The 20,859-nt window shown below is 44.6% G+C and overlaps 3 protein-coding genes across 11 annotated transcripts in view; 2 read left to right on the forward strand and 1 right to left on the reverse strand.

Annotated features, from left to right (window-relative positions):
- Positions 1 to 4,214, forward strand: part of klc1a (kinesin light chain 1a) — a 41,079-nt gene extending 36,865 nt beyond the window's left edge. For all 7 annotated transcript variants that reach the window (XM_088647826.1, XM_088647828.1, XM_088647823.1 and 4 more), the window contains one exon: positions 559 to 4,214. In XM_088647826.1, coding sequence (XP_088503952.1) covers positions 559 to 624 — 66 coding nt within the window. In that variant the 3' untranslated portion in view covers positions 625 to 4,214. The remainder of the gene's footprint in view (positions 1 to 558) is intronic.
- xrcc3 (X-ray repair complementing 3) lies at positions 1,593 to 9,751 on the reverse strand. Of its 2 annotated transcripts, XM_088647834.1 has the most exons (8): positions 9,628 to 9,751; positions 9,257 to 9,381; positions 8,755 to 8,892; positions 7,610 to 7,822; positions 6,796 to 6,950; positions 6,298 to 6,510; positions 5,683 to 5,729; positions 1,593 to 5,325 (listed from the first exon to the last, which is right to left on the reverse strand). In XM_088647834.1, the coding sequence occupies exons 2-8, from the start codon at positions 9,309 to 9,311 to the stop codon at positions 5,028 to 5,030; spliced, it is 1,119 nt and encodes a 372-aa protein (XP_088503960.1). In that variant the 5' UTR covers positions 9,312 to 9,381; positions 9,628 to 9,751; the 3' UTR covers positions 1,593 to 5,027. The 2 variants fall into 2 exon arrangements, with proteins under 2 accessions (XP_088503960.1, XP_088503959.1); XM_088647833.1 differs by lacking the exon at positions 9,628 to 9,751 and having other exon boundaries at positions 9,257 to 9,420.
- Positions 9,752 to 9,798: 47 nt separating this feature from the next.
- Positions 9,799 to 20,781, forward strand: zfyve21 (zinc finger, FYVE domain containing 21). Of its 2 annotated transcripts, XM_088647838.1 has the most exons (8): positions 9,799 to 9,987; positions 13,080 to 13,130; positions 14,053 to 14,221; positions 15,104 to 15,179; positions 16,297 to 16,388; positions 17,101 to 17,154; positions 18,999 to 19,129; positions 19,672 to 20,781. In XM_088647838.1, exons 1-8 carry the CDS (start codon positions 9,862 to 9,864, stop codon positions 19,705 to 19,707), a joined length of 735 nt encoding a protein of 244 aa, XP_088503964.1. In that variant the 5' UTR covers positions 9,799 to 9,861; the 3' UTR covers positions 19,708 to 20,781. The 2 variants fall into 2 exon arrangements, with proteins under 2 accessions (XP_088503964.1, XP_088503965.1); XM_088647839.1 differs by lacking the exon at positions 17,101 to 17,154 and having other exon boundaries at positions 9,800 to 9,987.
- The last annotated feature ends 78 nt before the right edge of the window (positions 20,782 to 20,859 follow it).

Genomic DNA, 20,859 nt, shown 5'->3' on the forward strand with positions numbered 1-20,859 from the left:
CTTTAAAAGAGGTTTGCACATTATTGTCAGAAATGCAGACTCAGAATGGTAAAAGGGTATCTATTTCTATGTTTTCTTTATACCTTGACATTGCAGCTAAACAGTTCTGGTGTCTCCTTTTCACACGCTTATGCTATGAGTTACAATGAGCAAGAAAACGCAACTTAAGAGCTAGGTTTTCAAAGCTGATATCCCAGACTCTGCCAACAATAACTGCAGAATGAAAAGTTTTATATCTTTAGAGCAGTAAAAGGAAGTGGCTGAATAAAGAGGCTGCCCTGTCACTGATATGCCACTCTATCCTGTTGTTCATCCTGGATTCTCGCTGTTAGGAAGTGCCTGGTGCTGAGGTTTCCTGCGACTCTATTACCCAGTCATTCCTAGAGGAAATATGAAACCATGTTGGAGTGCACTGTTTAGCTGGTCAACGTGACAATACATTTCGTGACTGATCTCTTGGCTCCTGTAAGACGAAGCTCACTTTGTTTTGCTTCATGTTCTCAAACTTTAAACGAAAATCTTTCAAAAAACTATGCGTTTGTGTGTTCGGCTCAACAGGAACGAAATAATAGTCTGAAGAAAGGTCGCGACCTGAGTGCCAGCCAAACCGACCTGGCGCACTGACGGGCCTGCAGGATGCCCCAAGGACTGGCAAACAGGAGGGGGAGTTGGATGATGGGAAGACTGGAGGTTATCGCGCAGCAGAACCCAGAACCAGTCCTGGAGCCTCTCCTACTGAGCTGACCCACTTCACCGACCATCAGGACTTCCTCTCTTCCCCACCAGACCCGCTAGAAAAACTGTGCACTCAAACTGACCGGTGCAATTGTCCTTCAGTGCAATCCTTTTTTTGATCCAAATTGCTTTTATCAAGAATTGTGTTGCTGGTTTCAAGGAAGCAGCAGCGGTATTGCTCGTGGCCCAGCGTCGTGGCTCGTCTCGACTGCACGTGGGTTTTTCAAGAGCCAGGTGTCTACGTGTCTGCCTGGCTCAGGAGCTGCTCTTGGCCGGCCTGTGCTGTTCTGCAGAGCCGTGAGGAGGATTGCTCTGGTTGGTGTCTCTTTGCACACACGCCTGCCTGTTTGTGATCCCACATAGCGGCGTCCTCCTGCGACGGGCACTGACATTTCAGGACAGAGCGAATGTCCCCTGCTGCTCTCCCCAGCCCTCCGAACTCTTTGAGCCTTTGTTGCCTCCTGTCCCCAGTGTTTTCAGACTGTACCTAGCTAGACGGTATGTGATTTAATTTCCGGAGAGCTGTTTTTGTTTTATGCCATAGGGAATAGTTCAAGTTTGTGTTGGGTGTTACAACAGATCAGATGAACACTTTTAGTTTATAACCTTTTTGGAGCTTGTGCAGCCTTAGAGGGAGGTCCCATGCTGTTCCAAGCTGGAACCCTGCCCGCTGTACAGAACAGGGATGTTGCACCGGGTGTTTTGCTTGTGTGCGATTTACCATGAGGGCCCTGTGTCCGAGGCAGAGGAGGAATTGCGCAGCATCAAAACACCTCAAGGTATCTCAACCCTGCGTGTGCTTCTCAGGATTTCCAAATACTAAGGCTACAAAAAAAATACAAATACAATACAAAACAAATATTAAAAATATGTTTTTTTATTTATTGTTAACACACATTAATCTTTGTTTGGAAGAGGAATTTAGGATGCTGGTTTTCCAGGCTTGCATTCACCGGGATTTGCATATATCCTTAGGAATTATGTGTGCAGCCAATACATACGGATGAATGGGTTCTTGTTAAAGACAAACTTAGCAACTATTACATTTAGATGCTATAACCTTCAGAAGTACACTTATTACACTTACTTTATATTAGATTGCACATGCCTTAATACCAGATACTACAATACTAGAATATACTAAGTCATTAACTTAAAACCTAGGTTATTGATGTTGAACACACCATATGTAGACGTATGAATTAGTTACATCAATATGTTGATGTGCTCATAGAGAAACACCTCGAACACTAAAGGTTCTGGATGTCATTTCTGTCGTCTTCAGGGTTTGTCTCCATGGCTTCAATATTCCTTCAATATGATTATTCAACATTCTTAGGCTGTTCACAAGGATATCTTCCATGTGGAGTGTTCCTATAACTTGGAGAAAGAATGTTTTTTTCCCCCCGAAAACAGTTTTTGTTATAATAAGTACCTTTTTCTCGAAAGGCATTATGATGAAGACCGCATGTAGTCTTTCAGCGCCTAACGATTTTCTTTCAACAGTTTAAAAAAACCCATACCATCTGCTGATGGTAGAATCGTTTTCCGCAAAGCGTAGCACAACAGAGTACAACCAGTACTGTGTGTCACTGTTTCTCTTTCAGTGCCTCTGTGGATTCAGGCGACTGGCCCTCTCCTCTAGGTACTGAAGAACACTCAGTTACTCAGGCTGAGCTCAGGCCTTGACGATCTGTTGCCCTTGCCTAAAAGGCATATTTTTGCCTCTTTTACCATTTGCAAGCTGCCTCTATCCTTTATGGCCCTGTTAGAGTGATAAATCCGGAGTCATGACAACAGGGCGTTGATTGTATTTACATTTTTTGCTGCTCTAGGCACGTTCTGTGCAAATGACTTCAATCTTTACTGCCTTCTGCTGGACAGTTTCTGGGTGTGCGTTCTTTCTATGTTTTTGTGCAAATGACCGTGATGCCTCAAGGCCACAATGCAAAATAGTAAAATGTAGGATCCTATATGATGTAATGATTGTTGTATCTCCACCAGCTCACTGAACCAAGCCTGGTTCATATCTTAAATAGAGTGGCCTTCTATGCACCGTCTTTATACTTAACAATACTGCCTAACACCAGAGTAACTTACATTAAAAAAAAAAACGAGCTCAGAGTGCCACACACTGTGCAGGGAAATCCCAGAGATTGTTGGGACTATGGAGGTGGAAAAGGGATCCTGGAAGTCGGCTTTTGATAAATATGGTCTTTGAGCAGTTCCGCTTGCACTGCGGGTTTTCAAGCCCGGGCTGGTCGTGGGTCTTTATGACCATCGAGACAAAGACACCCGCTGTGGGAAGATGTGACTAGTGAGAGGACTGCTGGCACAGCTGGAACTAGAGAGTCGGGGTCTTCGGAGGGAGCGATCTTTTTATTCATTGAACAGTGGCAGCGCAGAGCAGGGTGAATGCCAGATAGATGGAGGACACACAATCAAAAACAGAGAACAGTCCCTCTGCCTTGGACTCCTCCTTCCTTTATTCTTCCCACATTGTGCCTGAAGAGATTCGACTTTCTAGACACCTGATTTAAAAAAAAAAAACTCTCCATATGAACTTTGGCAGCAGATGCACTTTTACCTTCAGAAAGAAGCCTGCACACAGACTAGGGACATTGAGAAATAGGGCTGATGAAACCTCAGGTTGCTGCCTGGCGAAAAATAACAGTAATGTATTCGTATCGACTTAAACCTAATGGGCTAGCAGCGTATTCCAAACATTCTGGAATCTGTCCCATTCAGACATTCCCGGTCCTTTTACTGTCAGGTGACAGCAACACAGTACTAGAAACCACAGAGGTTTATTGAAATGTGAGCCTTCTCATTGTATCTAGTTCTGCAACCGACAGCTTCTGCAAGACAGGCAGTCCTGGTGCACATTAGTGTCTAGTAATATCTGTCAAAAAAAATAAGCCCCACACGCTATAGTGACTGACAGAAGATTTACCTTCTGTAACTGAAGGTCGGCTTTGAATTAAAAGTGAAGAAAAGAAGAATTTAGTTGCAAACTATTAAGTACTAAATATTCTGTTCAGGATATGAGTTTTCCCGGTATAGGGAGGCCTTGGGATTAACACATTGGCAGAATGACCTTTGATCTTCCAAGCGTGACAGTACCTGAAGTAGTGACTATTTCAAAATAACCTGTATTCAGTGAAAAATAAAAAGAGAAAGCTTTGTCCCCCCACCCCCCACCCCCATCTCTCTTAGTGGATGCTGTTCTGTATTGCTGAGCTTTGATTCATAGTGTGCATTTGCTGTATTCCTTTCCCATTTGCCCTTGTATGTGCTGCTGTGAGAACAAAGCAGGGGTCAAGAGGAAGAGACCACCTGCAATCAGCCGTGTGCACACTGCAGTCTCCCTATGGGCTGGTCAGCTTTGTCTGCTGGCTGCATCGTTTTACTGTGGTGACTTTTGTGTTGCAGATGTATGTCATATTGAGAAAAGACTAAATACATTACTTTAAATGCTGGGTTGTGTGCTTTATATATATATATGCCTTTTCCCCAACACTGTGCGATTCAGTTTCTAGGATGAAGGTTGAAACAAAGTTTGCACGCTTGTGGTGTTGATGAGGCTTCTCTGAGCTCCAGGGAAGCATGGAGTGCAGCATGTTGGTGCGGAAAAGTGGGTGAGGAGAATCTAGCGAGTGCGTGTTCCACTGATGGCGTGGGAGTTAGGCATAGGAGCAGGCCTGTATACAAAGGCATTTGCAAATGCTGTTCAAGTAGTTTCAAGACTGTACTCACCCCTTGAGACCAGCTTATTACAGCCCTGCCAATCTGTCCAGCCTTCAGCTTGGTCCCACCTGTTCACGTTGAAAAGATCACGTAGCGGCGAGTCAAGTAGAGAATGGGGTGGAATGTTTGGTTAGTGGCATCAGGTGACCTCCAGGTCTCGCCTTAATAAACAGGAAGTCTTAAACATCTGTCTGAACATCATTTGCAAATGCATTTGAGTATCATCTACTCCCGCTGGAATCTCTCCAAACACCTATGGTTCAGTAGACAAATAGTCACTTGTTCTCTTGCAGCTCTTGCGATGTGTAAGAGAAAAGAAATTGCAGGTATCAGGTCAGACTTGAGCTGATCTGTGTGGTTTTGCAAGATCCCAGTCCCACTTCTTAAAATAATTTATTTGCATAATGTATTCAACTCAATTTTTAGTTCATTATTGTAAAGTCTCATGTCCTCGCAAATCCTGCGCTACTGAAACGTGAACCACAGGCGGCAGTTTCAGAAATAAAAGCCATCGACCCTCCGGAGGGGTTGCGCAGAAGGAGGGTTTAGGTGTCCTTGTTCACGTCGGTGGTGCAGTTTGCTGGCTCTGTCCCGGGGATGTGAGGTGCTGAAGCAGACTGCGTTGGCACAGCGATTCCTCTCACCCCCTCCTTGCCCACGCTGCAGATGCAGTAAGCCTGGGGCAGGTGTGGTGCAAACACCACCTCCAGTCGCCTGGATACCAAGCTACTGCCCTCTGCCCTTACAGCATCCCACCCTGACAGTGGGCTCATCATCAGCCTCACAAGCACCTGGTTTGCCCACGTGATGCCCAGAGCTGGCAGCACCCTACGATCCACCAGCCTGGGGGGGGACAGGAAAGTCCTTTTAATCACAGATGTAAAAAAACAAACAAACCAGAACACTCATTTTCCAGCTGTGCTACAAATTTATAATATGTCTAAGATAAAAAGCCTTGCTAATGAAACAAAAGGTAAACTGGAATATTGCAGGTTTTTCTTCCTGCCCCCGAGACATGATCTATATTTACAATTTAAATTGCATTCAGATTAAGAATGGGTGGAACATGTTTAGCACAAAGTTAAAAAAACATGTTACATTTACCTTCTCTAATGGGCAATAAATGCCCAATTTAATGAATGCCACCTCTTGTTCATCCCTTATTAAAGTGCAGATTAATAGGAACTGTTCTGCACTTACCCAAAATTACACCGCGCCGAATCAGAGTCGCCCACAACGTCCGTCACCTGGGAGCCCACAGCACAGCCCACGGGGAAGAGGGACAGGGGGGGAGAACAGATCACTCGCAACAGCCTTTCAGGAACGTCAACCTGCTTTTATCAGCTAAACACTGGAAAAGGGTTCTAAAGGATATAAAAAATAAGAGCCTGGGTCCGACTTTTATTCTAAGAAACACAACATGCTTTTGAAAATACAACTCCTTAATAAAGAGACAGATTTCAACAAACACGACTTGCACAAGGAGAGGTGAAAGATCCAAAACATAAAGCGCGGCCTCAGATACACCCCAGGAGTGAAGCCGTGTCTGTAGGTAGCGTGGACGCTCATATTGGATTGGCGGATTTTCCTGTAAATTGCTTCAGCAGTTGATCTGTGGGAGTCTGAGATGGCCTCTTCTCAGGTTATTTCTGCTAACCTGGCAAGTGTCCTGACCCTAACAGCCATTTTACAGGGACAACCCAGGGCTGCAACCCCACTACAACTGAACAAGGATAAGAGTGAAGTGACAACGAAACAGCAAGGCAGAGGTGCAGAGGGAGCAGGGAGGTGTACTGGGAGATGCTGGGTGGTTACCTGGTTGACGCAGATAACGGGGGTGCTGAAGGACTGGCTGAGACGGTGCAGACTCTGGGCAAAGGCGAGCAGGTGCCTCGCTCTCTCCCGGGCCTCCTTGGCCTCGAATTCGCAGCGGAACAGAGCAGCGACAGAATCGACCACCACAAGCCTCACCATCCCCCGCAACAGCATGATGGGAACCCGGCGCGACACGCAGACCTGCAGCGCCTCCTACAGGGTGTCGTGAAAACAGCAGTATGTCTGCATCTTTAGAACCTTACCATTTATCACAGAATGACACACTTTTGACAATTACTATAGATGCCTAGAGTCAGTGCTATCATTTACTTCTCCTGTCCCTCTCCCAGCCCCCCCCCCCGCTCCTCAAAAACACTGCACACTTTAACCCTTCTCTCTCTGCAGCTGGGCTCTGCCGTCAGCAGCCTGTATCCAAGTTTAAAGAATGGCGCACACACGTAAGATGTGGCCCTCCCATAAGAGCTGCGTGCCACCTACCAGGTCAGCTGCGTGCTCGATATAAATGTTGTTGCTGAACTGGATGCTGGTAACCAGGTTCGGAGGCAGCTCGGGCCTGAGCCTGGCCTGCAGGGAGATGAGCTGCTGCAGGCGCTTGGAGGGGAAGGCACTTTCTGTGCAGATATAGACAGCTCCTGCACATAAACCAGAACACACAGAGCCCCTGAGTCCCCAGCCTCTTCACACTGTCACGCTCCCTTCAGAGTTCTGCAGTGCAACCTGCACTTACTAAAACCCCTCTCAGATGGAAAGGAGGCAGTCCAGAGAGCGCTGGGTGCAGGGACATGCCTTTTATTTTTTAAGAAGTTACTTTCAAGGACTGCAGGTGAAAATTCCCGAAAATAACATGTTGGGGCTGATGCAAGAAACTACGTGCTGTGGGCATTTTTTTTTTCTACATGGGATGATGCTCATTATCTCTGACCTCCGAAAGAATAACAAAGGACCTGTGCATTGCTCAGAGAGAGAATGTTCTTACCATTTATCACCAATATAGAGGGCTGCCCTAAAGCAGCTAAGAAAACAGGACTTCCTCTGCATAGCAGTTTTGATCAATTGCAGGTTTTAGGAGATGGGAACTTTAATATAAGTTAACATCAAGTACAGAGGATTTCAGGCCTGTGAGCTTGTTTTGAACAATCCACATAAAGAAATGTGTGAAGAAAAAAACAGCTTTTAAACAGCTTATAAACCTGCAAAATGGATAAAAGGGGTGTTCACTGGGAGTTGCACTGATTTCTCTGGGTGGCTCGGCTGCGTGCGTTGTGTCTGCACGTGCGGAAGACAAACTCACCCGAGCCCAGTCCACCGTGCTCCCTGGGGTACTGCACTGACAGGCACAGCTGCATGCAGAGCTGAGTCTTGCCTGCCCCACTCTCGCCAGCAATCTCGGTGATACCAGTCAGCGGGACGCCCCCCCTGAGCAGGGAGTCCAGCACTGGGCAGCCCAGAGAGAGCCTGTGGCTGGGCTCCAGAGAGGGGCACTCCCCCCGGAGCAGCTGCAACGCTGCAGACACACAGAGAAGGAGCAGGTGAAGGCAGTCGGAGACACATAACATCACTTTATCAGCCCTATACAATTTCTTGCACTAGGAATTTCGTCTTTTCGCAGACCCCAGCTTGCTCTCCATGAGACACAGACACACAGACAGGGGGAGAAGCTTGAGGTCAGAGCGCAGGGTCAGCCATTGTACAGCGCCCCTGGAGCAGTTGGGGTTAAGGGCCTTGCTAAGGGCGCCCAAAGGAGTAGGATTCCTCTGCCGGCTGCGGGATTTGAACCGGCAACCTTCCAGCCACAGGCGCAGATCCTGAGACACAGAGCAACCGACACAGTGCAGCCCTGGCGCCCAGCACAGAACAGTCTCGCAGCTCCTGCCCACACAGCTGCTTGAAGCAAAGGAACCTAAAAGTCAGTTTGCACAGACTCTGTATTTAGCATGTCAGAATAGCTGGTTTTCAACTGTGTTAAATTTAGCCTAATCCAAAGAGCATAATATAACTTAAGCAGGCTTGTGTGCCCAGGAATTCAGTTTATGACTTGTGCACTTGCAGTGTAGTAGGCCTGTCCAGCACTGGTCCTGACGGGCCGGTAAGTGTGTCTGCACATTTTCTGTGTGTTTTTAAAGCAGCAGTACCTGAAGAGCTGGGAGAAGCTGTTAAAATGGTCCAGTTAAAATCGTAACCAGCTGGTTTCGCTCAGGAGTCTGGAATAAAACCCACAGACACATAAGCCCTCTTGGACCAGGACTGGACACAACTGACCTGTATCGTCAGTTTTAGAGCAAGCAAGCAGGTTTAAAACAGAAGGACCGCTGTGACTACAGCTGGTCCTGTTGCGTGATGGATGGGGGGGGGGTACTCTTCACCCTACACAGAGGTGCAAGGAATTTAAGACACTGAAGTCACGAAAACCCCGCATGCCTGTGAAAGACGGTTTACCAGTGACAGGAGGCTCTCGGCAGTAGGATGCTGCCACAGCGCTGTGAAGCTGCTGGACATCAGACTGGGACAGCTTTGTCAAACGCTGCAGGTCTGCTCCCGACAGGCTCAGAACCTCCCGCGCTGACTTCAGGTTCGCTGATATCAAACAAAGGCGAAAAAAGGCACAGAAGTCGTTTTCGTTTTTCTGGCTACCATGCGGATATCTACACGAGACGCCAACACCTACAGCGCGTTATCGGGACATGCCGAGCGGGCAGAGGACAACTTCGAATGTGCCAAGTTAGTCCCTATACCCTTTCCTGACCTTTACAAGGGTTTTGTAAACATAAATAATAGAAACTCCCATGCAGTCATTCATTCCAGCAATTTAATACGTACAGAAAGATGAAAATCTTAGCTTCTCCGCTGATAATCGATTTCAGCATCCAACCTGCATTTCGGATCGAATTAACTTGTACGGTACTAGACGAATTAACCAGAAAGAAGCGGCGACAGTCACCTCTCTTCACAGCCGTAATCACTCTTGGATTCAGTTCTAACTGGTCCCAGTCCATCGCAGCCCCATTCGCAATTGAAATCAGTGCCACGATTAGTACACAACCTCGGCTAACGCACGCAGCTTGTCTGTCAACAACAACAACACGCACATCACAATTTCCGAAATCGCCCGCCTGCATTCAGGAACCTTAATCTGTTTTCTTTTAGGGGAGACATAAAATAATAATAATATTTTCTAAACAATAAATATCTTAATTAAAGACCGTTGAGGTGATTTATTAAAACGGAATATTATAAATAATAGAGAGTGTATTTTTCTAAATCTAGGCGGTTAGTTATTAGGCGGATTTTACATCAAGATTTCACACTCACCCCCGTTGTTTTGCCAAAAGTGAAACATTCTGTCCACCCAAAGTTCAAGGGTCCCTCGCGTAGAAGAGGGGGGAGGGATCAGATCAGAAAGGCTTCGTCCTACTGGCTTTTGTCGCCATCAATCTTTTTCCACCACGGCGGAGCGCCGGACGTGTTGCGATTGGTCGGCGGGGCTGTCAGTCAGCAGGCGTTGCCAGGTGCGGGTGGGGAGGAATACTGTGGGGTTAAAAAAAAATGTCCTCTGTGCCTGACGGCAAGAAGCTGGTCCGGAGTCCGAGCGGGCTTCGTATGGTTCCCGAGAATGGGGCCTTCAATAGCCCTTTCGCGTTGGACGAGCCCCAGTGGGTGCCGGATAAAGAGGTGAGGTTGGGGGAGAGAGCTGACGGGGTAGAGGCAGTGGGTCCGGGGCGTTGCGTTTGGCAGCTACGCAGAACGACTTCTCACTGTGCTGGGTGCGTTTTTTGTCTACGTTGTAGCGAACGGGGTGGACAACAAAAAAAAAACAACTAAAGCAGCAAAGTAGTTTACAGCCTCGCTTTCCAGTTTCACGTTCAATGCGTCTTTTTTATTGAATTGACCTCGAGTTTAAAGGAATGACGAAACTATGCATGGTATGCAAGCGCGGCTGTCATTTCTCTGTGAGCCCGATACGCACTCATGTTATTGTTGTGCTTCAGCTCTCATCCTCGTAGCGTAGCGGCGATTTTAATATAATTTGTGCAAATAGATTTAAGATTTTAAGAGCTTTCCTTTTATTATACAGTACGTACACGCTGACACTTGGTAATACCCTACACCTCTGCTGATTGTGTCCAGTTTGTCCAGCACTCAACTCAGCCCGGATGAAGAATAATTTAATAACGCAGTTCACGTTGCGGGGTTATGCAACAGCAGCTAAAATTTAAAATGGACTGCAGATTTGTAGTATTAATCGGCTAGTTTGCTTCTGTATTCGCAAACTGGATCTGAAGTTTGTTGCAGGTAGCTCGACGCAAATGGGACGCAATTTAGTTTTAGCGGCATGTGAGATGCGGTCTTCAAACATGTTTTCTTACTTTTCCTAACATCTGGCCGTTTTGTGTTGATGGGAAACATGCACAAAAGAATATAGATCATTTAATCTTCACTGTTTTATCTGGCACGTAGTAAACCCTAAGTCCTTGAAAATCTGTTTCTGTGAGAATCATCTGTAAGTAAGAGATGAATAGATGAGTCCTTGGATATAGTTTCTTTTTTTGTTTTGCCAAAATTGTAATGAAAGTACGCGATGACGATGACATAAATCACAAGGCCAAGAAGGCTTCTGTTCTCCAAAGAGAGCTGGTAGATGTATCCTTGCTGCACTCGGCCAATGGACAGGTGATGGTCTGTACAGTAGTATAATTCTGAGCCACATTAGTTTATGAAAATAGAAACCTTTTATCTGTCCATGATTTTGTCTGCTGCGTTTTCCATGCCGTTTGAGTATAAGAGGCTTTTGTCAATTGTGTGCTGCAAGATACAGCGTATAATCCCAGCTGGTGTTCTGTAATGAAAGGTATTAGAGTCCTGGACATAGCAGGGTCTACTCTTTTTGTAAGTATCCTAATCTCCGTCGCAGACTGCACTACAACTGCATCTGACTCTGCTGGCTTAAGAGATTGAACTGCTGTCTGTTTAAGGCAGGTGGAGGTGTTCTGTCTTGTCAGGGAGCTGGAGATTATTAAGATAACCCGAGAGACACAAACGAGAACAAGCAATGGGGAAACTTGTGTACCATGTCATGGTCATTTATAGGAGATGCTGTTTACCAGGATGTCGTTCTTAAGACTCATAAATGAAGTTTCGGCATCTAGTTGATTAAGGTCTGTAAGTGTGAGGTGTTTCTTGGACTGCAGTGTTGCTCAGTTTCCTCTGCAGAGCCAGAGTTGCATCAGATCATGTGCCTGACCGAAGAGTAAATGTTTACCTTCTTGAGTTTCTGGGCTGCTGGATGAGCCCTTCTTTGCTGTCATAGTCAAATAAGTTGCACTTTGGATAGAAAGCTGTATTGAAGACAAGGGAAGGGAGTGCACAAACTGTCCCTGCTCAGGACAAACATTTACCTGTAGCACATTATGACTTCCCTGGCGAATACTGGGCTGTGGTTTTTATTTTAAACAGCGTCACCATGTAGCCTCCTGTGCAGATTATTTGTTAATATATGAAGAGAGCTCTGACTCAGTTTTTCTCCAGTGATGAGGCAGCGAGCTGTAAACACCCTTGTTTTTCTCGTCGAATGTGCCGTTTGTGCTGAATTCCTGCCATGTGATGACAGGAAGCAAGAATCCTGCCAGCTTTGCACAGCCTCAGAGGGGATTGTGGAGAAGTCACATGGTGTACAACCCTCCATATGTCTCTGTGGGTGCTGTGCCTGGATCTGTGAAGCCCTGCAGTTTATCCAGAGACCAGTCAGTCACACACAGGCTCCGGGCACTTGTGCTGAAAGTACCACAGGGCCCTTTTCCAGAGTTTTCCATGGATGTTTGATGATCTAGTCTTGGTATTGGAATACCAAGGAATAGGATGTTTTCTATACTTCCTAGTGTCCTAGTTCTGAGAGTTATTGAATATGTTAATTGCTGGTGCATAACAAATCATTCTCACAGTCAGCTTAGGTCCCAGATACATTTGAGTGTTTTAGAAGTAGCCCTGGTAATGGGAAGAGTCTGTAAGTGAATTATTAAGAGCTGTTTGGGGTAAGCATCCCTGTGGCACCGGGCTTCGGAAGATGACAAAAGTGGTAGCTTTGCACACGTTTGATCAGGCACGCTCATTTCTTTTAGACCAGTAAGACACAAGCATGAATGAGTCAGTCAGTTTACTGAATTAAATCACCATGGGGCTCACTAGCTTCTGCCTGATGAAACCACCTTGTGTTTTTATCTAAAAACCTTAATGTACTGCTAGCACTGTGCTAACAGTTTTGTGCCTCAGGCCCTTTAATGTCGAATGAATGTAGACGTAAGACGTTCAGCCCATCCAACACATTTAGGAACTTGTTGGACACATGTACTGTTTAAGGTGAGAAATGTATCTAATGGAAATAGGGACCACAAATTTGATTTTCGAAGTGGTTTTTGCATCATTAGTAGGCTTATTTGTGTAAGGTTAGAGGATTCATACAGAGTCATAATGCATTGTGTTGTTTTTTTATATAAAGTGAATCAAAGGAGTATTCTGTACCAGAGTTTGATTCAGATGTGAATATTGCAAGAAATCTAGTTCCAGATGTCTGTTTCTTTGTGTAGCAATGTTGCATGCTGTTTAAGCTGCCAGGCTCTCTAAATGTCGGTTTTCAATTTAAGTGCCACAAGTTCTATATGTGTAGTATGGTTGTTTTACAGTTATGCCACCACTCTTCGTATTATAGGGCTCTTCAGCCACCAGCATGCAGCCTTGTGTCAGCCATAATGAATCTCCTTTCCCTTCAGTGCCCAAGATGTATGCAGTGTGATGCCAAGTTCGATTTTCTCACGAGAAAGGTAAGACAGTCGGCAAAGCCATTTCGCTTATCTCATATCCCTTCAAAACGAACACGGCAAGTGCTGTTCTTTTCTAAAAATGGAGGTGAAGCATTGAAACTAACAGGAAGAGGTCAATTGCATATCCAGAGTAAAAAGAAAGACAAAAAGTGTTTTTCTTTTACTTTTCAGTGTGGAGAGTAAATGAAGCTGAAGCTCGCTGATGCTGCTGTCTACTGTTAACACTAAAATAAGTGTGTAAACCCTCATATCCTCCTGTAGGACCACAACTCTGATACTGTCCGCAGCAGTGTTGAACTTCATTTGCATTTCATTCCTCTCCTTCCTGTTTTCTGCTGGAGAGAGAACTGGATACAGCTTTTGTTTAAAGAGATAGTTACTGGGCTGCAGAAAATTATAATGTTATGCATCGTTTCATGCAGCAAAAGCCGTTAATGTTCCCGTAGTTTTGCCTTTATATTGTTTTTAAATCCCAGTGAGTTTCTAAACTCTAAACCCCGTTGCTGTTGCATTCAAGATGTCAGCTGGTACTTGCGCAGGATTATGTCATCAAATCGGTCGTCTGTCTGGCATCGCAGCCAGTGAAATGCCAGCCGCAGGCTGCTCCATTGTATCTGGGTTTGATGAAGGGCATTTCTATAGCCGTTGCGCTGACATCAGACACAGCTCCAATGCAGGCTGGCACCTCGAAAGTGAGTGCTTTGAAAGAAACAATGAAAAGTAACATTGCAGGGATCTTATTGTTTCAGCTGCAACGTGATGCTTAGATTGACCACACATGGTAGGAAAAGCAGTAATGGTGCCTGCTCTGTCAGTCAGGGGCTGTCTGGGTCTCCCCGGACCTGCACGCCTGCAGAGGCCCGGGCCTGGCTGGTCCTGTGCTGTGCTGGTCGGCGCTCAGCCCGTGTCTCTCTGTGCGCAGCACCACTGCCGGAGGTGTGGGAAGTGCTTCTGTGACAAGTGCTGCAGCAGGAAGGTGTCTCTGCCGCGGATGTGTTTCGTCGACCCTGTGCGGCAGTGTGCGGAGTGCAGCCTCGTCTCGCAGAAGGAGATGGAGTTCTATGACAAGCAGCTTAAAGTGCTGATGAACGGTGAGGTGGGAGGGCTTCCTCCCGGCTGCAGGCAAGCTGCATGCTGAACTCCAGGGGCTGCCTGTCCACCTTTTCAGGTGCTGGCGTCTTCATGGACTGTCAAGCCTGCACTTCTCCAAACTGTTACCTTTCTTCTCTGGTTGTTTACGGTCCCTCGAGTTTTGCATATCCGTTTCCCATATCGTGTTTTTGAAGGTGTGTTGTGGAATCCAGTTGACTAAGGCTCTTCAGGAACAAATTCACATCACTGTGTATCTATACCTGAGCTCCCATCAAGTTCACTGACCGCTGTCTTGTCCTTTTTTTCCTCTATAATGGTGGCCTCAGGAAAAGCACTAAGTGCTCTGCTGACATTGGGGCATTTCCTTTTTTCCTGTCCTAGTTTCCACTTGCTGGTACAGTGCACACGATGCGCCCCGTGTGTCTGGGAAGATAAAAACAGGCCCTGCCCTCTGGGTTTTCCAGACCGGAGCATCCAGGCTTAATGAAAAATCAATTTAACTTTCCGCTTGGCTGCATGATTTGGTGGACTTTAGAAGTCGTTACCCTGGAGTTGAATGCCTTGGTAAAAAAAAACCTTTTAAAAGCCCGAGCCTTCGTTAGTGGTGGTGTAGCTGCTCTGTCTGTGATGATGGCTCTTTGTAGTGTAACCCATGGCTTGCTGTAAAAGAATAAATGAGCTTCGGTCACACCCCCCCGCATTCCCCCTCTCTCCTTGTGTCTTTCTCTCTCCATCTTCTTCCCTCCGTGCAGCTGTTATTTGGAAACAGCTCTGGAAGTGTGAAGTCAGGCACTGACGCCTCTGCAGCAGGTGAACCCCGCCGTGGAGTGGGTGGGTATCGGCAGGTGTTATAAACTTGTTTTCTCCCTGCATTTCCGAAGGTGGCACTTTCCTGGTGTCCCTGGGCACATTGGGGAAGTTGGAGACCATGGTGTGCCGGCTCTCTAACAATCACAGGTATCCTTGCAGAAAGTTCTGTGTGCCTCGGGCTAATGTACAATAAGTACGTGTGTTCATTTTCTGTGCAGAAAGCTAATAACCTAAAGACGTTTCCTTTTTGTGATTAATGACAGGAAACGTAATAGTGGATACCGACACGTCTTGGGTATTTCCAGTTTCTCTCCTATAAAGTGTACCTGAAGGTGATCCACAGGACTGCATTATAATTTTTAGATGGAGGTTTACTGCCAACGAGAAACTTTTATAAACTGCTCTGCGAAGGTGAAAAAAAATAGCACCTTTCTGATTTCTGATGTTGTAGCAGAATTACAAAAATGACAGCAAGAGCAACGTTTGTCCCTTTTCTGCAATCCAGTTTGCAAAGTTGCTTCTTATGACGTTCTCACTCCCTCTAGTGGAGGAATTGTACACTGAAACTGAGTGGTCCACAGTTAATGCTCCTTTCAGAGTGTAGTATGAATTATAATTGGTAAAAATGGAGCTAAGTAGAATTATAATTCTAAGCTTTAAATAAATAAATTAAATTAAAAGCTTGGCAGCTGCAGAAGTACGACAAAATAAAATCCTCAGGGAAGTAGGTTAAAGATTACAAGCTACGCATGGAGCAGTAGACTGGAGTTTCTCAGCAGGTCATGTTTACCAGTAAGGCAGAGTACACTAATTTTATTGATTTGTGACTTTATGCCAGCTGCAGGAATCGCAAAATAATTCTTTGTTCTGTTCCTGCCACTGGGGAACGATCTGAATATTTGAACTTGTTCTATTTTGTTAGTATCTTGCCGTGTCAGGGTAAACTTTGTTGGCTGAAATGTAGGTTAAAGATAGTAGGAAATTTAGGCTTAATCATTCTTGCTGGCAGAAACAAACCAGACCATCCAGAAACTCCCTGTGACAACCATGCAAAATTATAAATTTCTTAGAACTTCTATTCTCATTTTAATAATTTAAAAGGTGTTATTAGAGACTCAGCTTTGACAGTAAAGGTTGTCCCTGAGTGCATCTGTTTCAGAACACCTTGGCACCATGGATACAAGTGGTTTGTGAGCTACACTGATGCTGGGGATTCTTCCTAAATGTTCTGGTGTTTAGCACCCTTGTTCCGTTTTCCTGCCAGGTATCTCTTCCTGGATGGGGAAAGCCACTTTGAAGTGGAGCTGTCCCGAATCTCTAGCATACAGATGTTGACAGAGGGCTTTACACCTGGAGGTGAGCCTGTAATGTTTGCTCATATTAAGCACTATGAAGGAAGACTGCTGGTATGAATGAAAGTGCTTTACCTGAGGTCCGATTTGTAGTACTAACAAACTGGTTCTTCTTGCACCACACAAACCCTCTGTCCTACGGAGGGCAGCAGCAAAACATCGCTGAGAATCTTCTCCTTCGCATGGGATCTGACTGATGGCACCTGTTTCTGTAATGCTGCTGGCCAGGAGGAACCTCTAGCTTGTAAATAACCACATTCAGCTGTCTTTTCCATATTTAACATTGCCTCTCATTCTGGGAATCGAATTCTTCCTAATTGAATGATTGCTCATACAGGACCTGACTAAGTTTGACAAACAGGCATGATTTTGTTTTTGTCTAACCAGGGTACACGGGATATATTTCAAGATTCTTAATAATCACAGACTCGCGGTCTTTCCTTTTTGTACAACTGCATTCATACTACAGAAATTGTTTACTCTCGAGCCCTGCTCGTGGCAGGTCTCCTCGTTCTGTCTCTGTGCAGTGGTCAGCCTCAGCTGTAGTGCAGTCGATTGGCCATGAATGTTATGGCACAGCAGAAGGTAAACATGTCTGCAGTGTCAAAGGGAAGGAGCTGGCTGGACCTCTTTCAAGATGCATGCCCTGTAATGTCTTTAACCTAACCTTCCTTTTTTACTGTCTTCGGGCTGCCTATCCTGTCGCCTGCCTTCAGAGAAAGACATTCATACTTACACCAGTCTGCTGGAGAGTCAGTATATATCTGAAGGTCAGCTCTGTCTTAATCTTGGAATCTAATCCAAGGGTATCATTCTTAAATCCTTAAGGCCACAGGTTTCTGGCTTTCATCCTACCTTGGTGCACTTAGTTGCTTAATTAATCAGATTTGGTTAATTGGATATATTAAGAATATCCAAGACCTTATGTAGTTAATTTCAAAGGCACATTTGATTCAAAGTGCAGTGACTAGAAAACATTCTGGGACCTGCATAGATATCTTGACGTAATCAATTTAGTTAATTGGGTGCATTTAGTGCTTTAGAGCTGAGGTGGAACATAAGGCAGAAGACACTGTGGCCATCCAGGAATTGAGTGTGACACTTCTGCTCCAATGTTGTCCGCATACTGGTCCCCAGCTCTCCCATCTCATCACCTCTAATGAGATTGCCTTCTGTCTGCTGGAGGATTTCTGCGGTGTGAGTTGTAAAGTGAAGTTAAAGTTGCACAGAAAGTCAACTGAGAGAATTCCTACTGACATTTTGTAGCCTCGGGGTGACCTGCTCCCTACTCAGCTGAATCTCAATTACTGCTTTCCCATTAAAACTTCATTAGTATGGAATGATTTTTCCTTCCCAACAAAAAGAATTCTACAATGGAAATAACAGTCATTAGTCCCTTTTTTGATTTCCGATATAATTTAACTAACTCATCCTAATGCACTTAATTGATCGGTACGTGTAGATTTGTATAGATCGGTACGTATAGACGTGTAGATCTGCTTCTCAACACAGGAACTGATATGTTCCATTTTTATTTATTTTTCCCCATGCCATGTATTGGGTCTCTTTTGTCAATCTTATCTAATTAAAATTGATTTAATTTAGATTGGTATTCTGACCCCACTGGAAAAAAAAAGGAGAGCTTATTTATCATGCAGAGAAATACACACAAAACATTTACATTTGCACTGTGTAACTTGTTTTGCCCATCTGTTTCTCAGTTCTAATTTAAAGTAGGTGGCGTCCTCTCACTCAAACTGATCATTGCATAGCAATGTTTATGCTAGGCCAGCAGAATTGGATGACTACTGACCCCTTGAAACCTTGAGGCTAATTCTAATGACGTATTTTCACCGGGCACAGTTTCTGTTCCTCTCTGTTCCCAATTAGTCCTTATGGCTTTGGCAATCTCATTAAATGAACTAGTGCGTGACCCCTTGCCTGTGGTGTGTCATGTTTTGTGCACCCTGAAGGTATTAGGCTGCATTATTTTGAGTGAACTGCATGTATTGTGTACGAACTCTGTTCTATGTGCTTTAAGCCATAGTTTAAAAACCTCAAGATTGAATGATCGGTGGACGGAGTTCTAATGAAATAAGAAATTTGTACCAGACGTTAATGAACATGAAAGGCCTATTTGTGTGCAGCTGTGTATGAAAGTGGGCATTTCCTTCCTTCCACTTCATTTTTGTTCTGCTTGGTGTGCTAACTCCAAAATATATTGCCTGTAAAACGCTTGAAAAGCTTTGTTGAGAATATGAAAAGAAATTTGCTGGCAGACTTAGCAGTACCTCTTTCACCCAGTAGAGTGCTTCTGAGTGACAGTTCTATCCTTGGTCAAACTCCATATTGTCCAGAGTTCATTCAGACCCTCAGACGCTGTCCTAGGGATTTGTTTGTGTTTTGATGTCTGTTAAACTGTTCAACTTGGTTCACACCACTGATGTGTTAAAAGAACTCTGGTAGAACCAGCCCCTCTCAAATTCTGATATCTGAAAGATGGTACAAGTCCCTTTTTAGGCAGTGGCATGATCTGCAAAGGCTGTATGTAGCTGAATTTCATCAATGTCTGTGCTCAACCTGGATTCTAAGCCCCAGTGTGTGTTGTGTGTAGGGGGAAACTCCAGGGCTGCTGGCATGATGCTCCAGTATAAATCCGTGGGCTCACAGGAGCTACAGCAGCTGCGGGTGGAGGTCGCAGATGACAAGAAGACTGCCTCCATGTGGCTGGCGGCCATGCACAAGGTACCAGAGGAGCAGCTTGCTGCCTGACCCCTGACCCCTGACCCCTGCTCAGGAGCTCAGTGTGGTGGTTCCTTACTGTTTCTATCTTCTACGTTTTAACACAGAATCCTTCACTTTTTCCTGTTACTTTGTATAGTCAGAACAGCTGCAACCAAATCATTCACAACTGAGAAACAAGTGAGATTTTTTTTTATAATTGGAGATCAGACAATTACTTGAGTGAGAAGAGTGGTTGTGGAAGGCTGACACAAAAAAAATAATTCTGTACCAGATTGTTGTACAGGGTTGGAACGCATCTGATTTTTGAGAGGAAGTGTAGATCTCTGTATGAAATGCTGAAGGAAGCACTTGAGCATGCTTACACTGCTTCCTGACACTTTCGCTTACACAGCCTTTTCATATTCCACTAGAACAGAAGTGAGAGCAGATTCTGTCAGAAGGCACATTCTTTTGTACGTGCACAGAAATGCAAAATCTAACGTGGCTTATGCAAAGTCGTGAAAATTGTATGTTAAGTTTCTTCTTTTGTTTTCTCTCTCCAGGCTGCAAAACTTTTGTATGAATCTCGGGACCAGTGACATGACCGTGTAAAGGAGAGGGAGACAGCCCAAGTATTTCCTAATTTATAGTTTCACTTGTATTTTGAAATGCCTGCATTCTGTATATTCAGCTTTCTGGCCTCAGTTAAGACACGGTGTATTCCTATTTTCAGTGTTCTGGGGCACCACAGGTATTTACTGATTCTAGTGCAATATATACTTGTTTAATAAATGCTTTAAATGTAGTCTCATGCATTCAATTTTGTAAAGATATTTTGTTAAATATATTCCTATTTTAACTAATTGATGTGGCAGTGTAAGTACTTTTTACTGCCAAAGCATTTACTATACTTTTTGTAGCATTTATGTACAATTGTTTTTTTCCTACACTAAAGGATGAATTTAATATTCGGTTTTCCAGGGGTTATGCCAGTTCTTCCTTAAATGTAAAGGATTGTATTTTTCTTTAAGAAACAGCCAACTCTGCCAGTAACATTCATATATAGCGTGAGAGTGTGAAATTCACTCTTTTACCTATTTTTTAAAATAAAGAATAGGCACAATGCAATAATACATAAACGCTGATTTCTGTTCATTTGCTGGCTGCCAGCACATATTCATGTTTGTGTGTTAATAGAGAGAGGAATTATTTGGACAGATTAGCTAAAATACATGGTAGTGCTGTTGTCATTACAATATAGGACAACAGTCCTTTTCAGGGAGCCAGGCTTGCAAAGGCAGATGGACAATATGACCTAAATCAGCTGTTTTGTTAAAAAAAAACTATGATCATGCTTGTAATGAAAGCTTTGAGGAGAAACACATTATTCTTTATGAGCTAGTCACAGGAGGTGGGGTGAAAACAGAGCTTGCTACGAGCAGACACTTCTTACACTATTCCCTATAGGAAAACTTCATTATAAAAAGTATTATACTGTACTCTACATTGAGGCATGGCATCGGGTCTTTGCCAGTTATGGGTGTGTGGCATTTTAATTGTAGTGTATAGGTATGGTTCTTTGTTGATGGTGGGGCCTGTAAGACATCTTGGCACTGCCGGTATTAAATTTTTATTGTGTGTATGTCTTTCTTTAATAAATTCTTGAAATTCTGTATTGGTTTATTTGTGGATCACAAGGTAGGTAAAAACGTGACAAGTTGGTTTCTACAGTACAGGTCCCAACAACACAT

The sequence above is a fragment of the Lepisosteus platostomus genome, chromosome 10 (genome assembly GCF_059453375.1).
Source record: "Lepisosteus platostomus isolate fLepPlt1 chromosome 10, fLepPlt1.hap1, whole genome shotgun sequence".
Classification (NCBI taxonomy): Eukaryota; Metazoa; Chordata; class Actinopteri; order Semionotiformes; family Lepisosteidae; genus Lepisosteus; species Lepisosteus platostomus.

Excerpts from the sequence above, each read along its gene's own strand:
- xrcc3 (XM_088647834.1), bottom strand. The coding sequence starts at position 9,311 with ATGGACTGGGACCAGTTAGAACTGAATCCAAGAGTGATTACGGCTGTG. Across the intron at positions 8,893-9,256 it reads GATTACGGCTGTGAAGAGAG|CGAACCTGAAGTCAGCGCGG; the intron begins GTGACTGTCGCC and ends GTTTGATATCAG. Across the intron at positions 5,730-6,297 it reads CCGTTATCTGCGTCAACCAG|GTGACGGACGTTGTGGGCGA; the intron begins GTAACCACCCAG and ends GTGGGCTCCCAG.
- zfyve21 (XM_088647838.1), top strand. The coding sequence starts at position 9,862 with ATGTCCTCTGTGCCTGACGGCAAGAAGCTGGTCCGGAGTCCGAGCGGG. Across the intron at positions 13,131-14,052 it reads TCGATTTTCTCACGAGAAAG|CACCACTGCCGGAGGTGTGG; the intron begins GTAAGACAGTCG and ends CTCTGTGCGCAG. Across the intron at positions 14,222-15,103 it reads GCTTAAAGTGCTGATGAACG|GTGGCACTTTCCTGGTGTCC; the intron begins GTGAGGTGGGAG and ends GCATTTCCGAAG.